Source organism: Eimeria mitis, genomic scaffold, assembly GCF_000499745.2.
Source record: "Eimeria mitis Houghton genomic scaffold, Emh_scaff1944, whole genome shotgun sequence".
In the NCBI taxonomy this organism is placed as follows: domain Eukaryota; phylum Apicomplexa; class Conoidasida; order Eucoccidiorida; family Eimeriidae; genus Eimeria; species Eimeria mitis.
Window position 1 is genome coordinate 1 of NW_013570267.1, and position 3198 is coordinate 3198.

Genomic DNA, 3198 nt, shown 5'->3' on the forward strand with positions numbered 1-3198 from the left:
AGAAGGCGGAAGAAGAAGTTAAACCTCCCCAAGAGGAACCCCAACCTGAAGGGGAGGAAGGAAAAGAAGCGGAAGAAGCAGGAGAAGAAGGAAAGCCTGTGCAGGAAGAAGAACCTTCGCCGGAACAGGTAGTTTCGCAGCCAGAGGAACCTCCGAAAGAAATACCCCTGCCCCGAAAAGAAGCAGAAGAAGCAGGAGAAGAAGGAAAGCCTGTGCAGGAAGAAGAACCTCCACCGGAACTGGTAGTTTCGCAGCCAGAGGAACCTACGAAAGAAATACCCCTGCCCCAAATGCCTATGGCACAAGTGCCCGTGCCGATGCCGCGGCGTAAACCAAAAGTGGAAGTTCCACATGAGAAACAAACGAAACAACCAGAGGAGCCTGGTGGCGATGGAGTACCAGATGAAGGATTCGTGCAGAGGCCGATAGCTCGTGCGAGAAAGACTCGAAAGGAGTTTGTCCGAAAGGTGGGGCCTCCTCCCGCGGCCCCCTCGCAGGTGCAACCAGGTATTGAAGAGGAAGTGGCACATGGGCAGGGGCCTCCTACCGGGGCTCCTGACCAGCTGCAACCAGGTATTGAACAGGAGGCAGAAGAAGTGGAAACCGTTCAACAACCGACTCAGCCACTACCTGTTGAGCCTACGCCAATGCAGCCTACCTTGCCACAGCTTCCAGAACAACCAGCGCCAGCTCCAGTGCCTGGTGTGCCGGAATTGGGGTATGTCGAGCCTTCTGGTCCTCAAGAAGTCGCTCCTGTGGCGCCCCACGAAGTTCCAGAACCCGTACCTGTCATGGATATCCAGGATGATGAGAAATTGCGAGATTTGAGGGCTCGTCGGAACGTCATCAGCAGTCTGGTGGGTGTTGCAACGAGGCTGACAGAAGAATTGATGGCAAGGGAGACACCGGGGATTGTTAGTACATTGAAGCAGAATGCGGAAACAGCTGAAAATGCGGAATGGGAGTACGATTTAGCAAAATGCGGAGGAGATCCAAACCTTCCATACATTCGGAGTGCAACCATCAGCCTAATGGAAGCATGCCTTGAAGGAGCCCGCGATGCTCTATTGCAGTTGGTGAATCTGGCAAAAATCCACGGTGAGCAAGTGCATGCGTACTGTTCTGAGACCTTTTCTTCAGACTACGAGAGTATACGGAGTGCTCTGGGGGAGATGGCCGATTGGAAAGAGTTCAAATTGTGTCTCTCGACGCTGTCTTCGGTGGTAAATACGTCGGTAGCTCTGAAACATGAGAATGAAGCCCAGCTTAGAATCTTGCAGTCAATAGAGTTTGCTGACGAATGCAGTGGATATGATTTCGTCAAAGCATACGCAGCCGTTGCTGCCATGAATTTCAGGAAGGAAACCTTGCAACGCTTGTCTGCTGTGGGCAGCGCATTGGAGAAATATATACTACAAGCCCAAAAGTCTTGGCTGACAGGAGTGCTGCAGCTTGAACGCGTACCGCTTGATATGGACGTAAAATTGGCCCAGGAACTCCATGCGTTATTGTCAAAATTTCGCCCGGCGTATGCGGGCCAGACAGCATCTGGAATAACAGACGGAGAATTACAGACAGTACAAGATTTGCTTCAACAGCAATATCAGGATATGCAAGGTATGGCTAGTGCGAATGACGTCCATGCTGTTGTAGCTGCGTACGAACGCGCACGTATATTTAATCAAAGGCTCAAGCCCATATTGCAGATGCAAAAGGAGAAGTTGAATTTAGCTCTGAAGCGCAAACCGCTCAGCAAGGAAGAGGCCAACGCTGCCGCTGAGGCCATGGCGAAAATTGCTGAGACTGTCGTCAACGACAGCGAAGATTCCTGGCGCTCTGCGCATGATCTTTATGCACAGATTGGTGGCAAACCTGAAGATGTGCTCAGTTTTGCTAGCGGGAAAGCTCTACTGCAAACTCTGACAACTAAGATAAAGTCCAGTACTCTTGAAAAGGTACAGGGTGCTTCGATCCCTCAGAATGTTGCCGCAGACGCTGTGAAGAAATACTTTGCCGAACCGTGGAGCATGATTGAAGCTTTGGCGAAGGATCATTGCTCGAGAGCGCAGGAAACCGTAGAGGCGGCGAAGAAGGGGAAAAAGTACAAACTAGATGGCGAAGGATTTGGATCATCTGCACTGGACAAGAAAACGAAACTTAGGGTTATGGCGGTTGCGACGAAGGCAGAGACAGCACTTCCGCTGCTAAGATTTCAATATTGTCATGAACTATCAAAGGAAATTGAGGTGTATGATGGTATATTTAGCTCTGTATCCATGTATCTACCTGACCCTGCATCGACGGCGTGGGCTGAAGTACGACAGCTGAAAGAGCGATTCGACTCTGAAAAGGCAATGGCCAGGGACAGTAAAGCGATTGAAAATATAGCTGAATTCGCAAACACGATGCTGCAGACGTCCTTGAGCGCACGGCGTATTGTTGAGAATGCGCACTCGGCTCAGCTTACAGCGGCAGTCGAAAAGGCGCTCATTGATCTTCATAATACAGCACGAAATTGAAACGGGCTTCTGAACACTCGAAAAGCACTGACTCTTGGCTGCCCTTATTTCCTGGATACCATGGTTACTCAGTGATACACGTGGCATGCATTACATATATAAGTGGCTTTGAGTGCAAAATTATAGTATATAAAATTCAACAGTGCGTAGGAACAAGTTTTGCACTGCTGAATTTCTCTTTCTCATGGCCTTCTCTTAGTAAGCGTATCTGGCAAGTGGAAACTGCTATATTCGGACATTGTTTGCGCCGATGTGGGTTTGGCCCCAGCAGGACTGTCCCGTCTTGCGAGCCACGCGGAATGTTTGTTCTGTAGAGTTATTGGTTCTTATTCCTTACGCAGTGCATATTTCTTTGCTTCTTCGGCTCAGGCAGCCGAGTGGAGTTACGCGCCGTGCGCTGCTCCATTGCGTTTTGCATCGCCTTTTTTAATGCTGGCCGAATGCTACCGTCTTTTCAAACTTTTTTTATAGTATGGCTGTCCCGCCGCTGTATATGAGCTTTGAATAAGCTTAGTGCGGGCGGTTCTATCTCCAGGTGCCCTCATTTTTGAAGGCGGAAGGTTATGCTACCAGCCGCAGCATATGTTGCTGTGTCTTCCCTGCCGTCTCCTGCTGCTGCTTGCTATTGTCTGTCTTTGCACCTTGCTGCAGCAGCAGCTTGCTCGTGCCTTTGCTACTA

The 3198-nt window shown here is 50.0% G+C and overlaps 1 protein-coding gene across 1 annotated transcript; it reads left to right on the forward strand.

Moving 5' to 3' along the window:
• Positions 1-317: 317 nt before the first annotated feature.
• Positions 318-2519, forward strand: EMH_0046260 (uncharacterized protein; the record flags this gene model as incomplete). Its single annotated transcript, XM_013496146.1, has 1 exon — positions 318-2519. One exon carries the CDS (start codon positions 318-320, stop codon positions 2517-2519), a length of 2202 nt encoding a protein of 733 aa, XP_013351600.1.
• Positions 2520-3198: the final 679 nt, after the last annotated feature.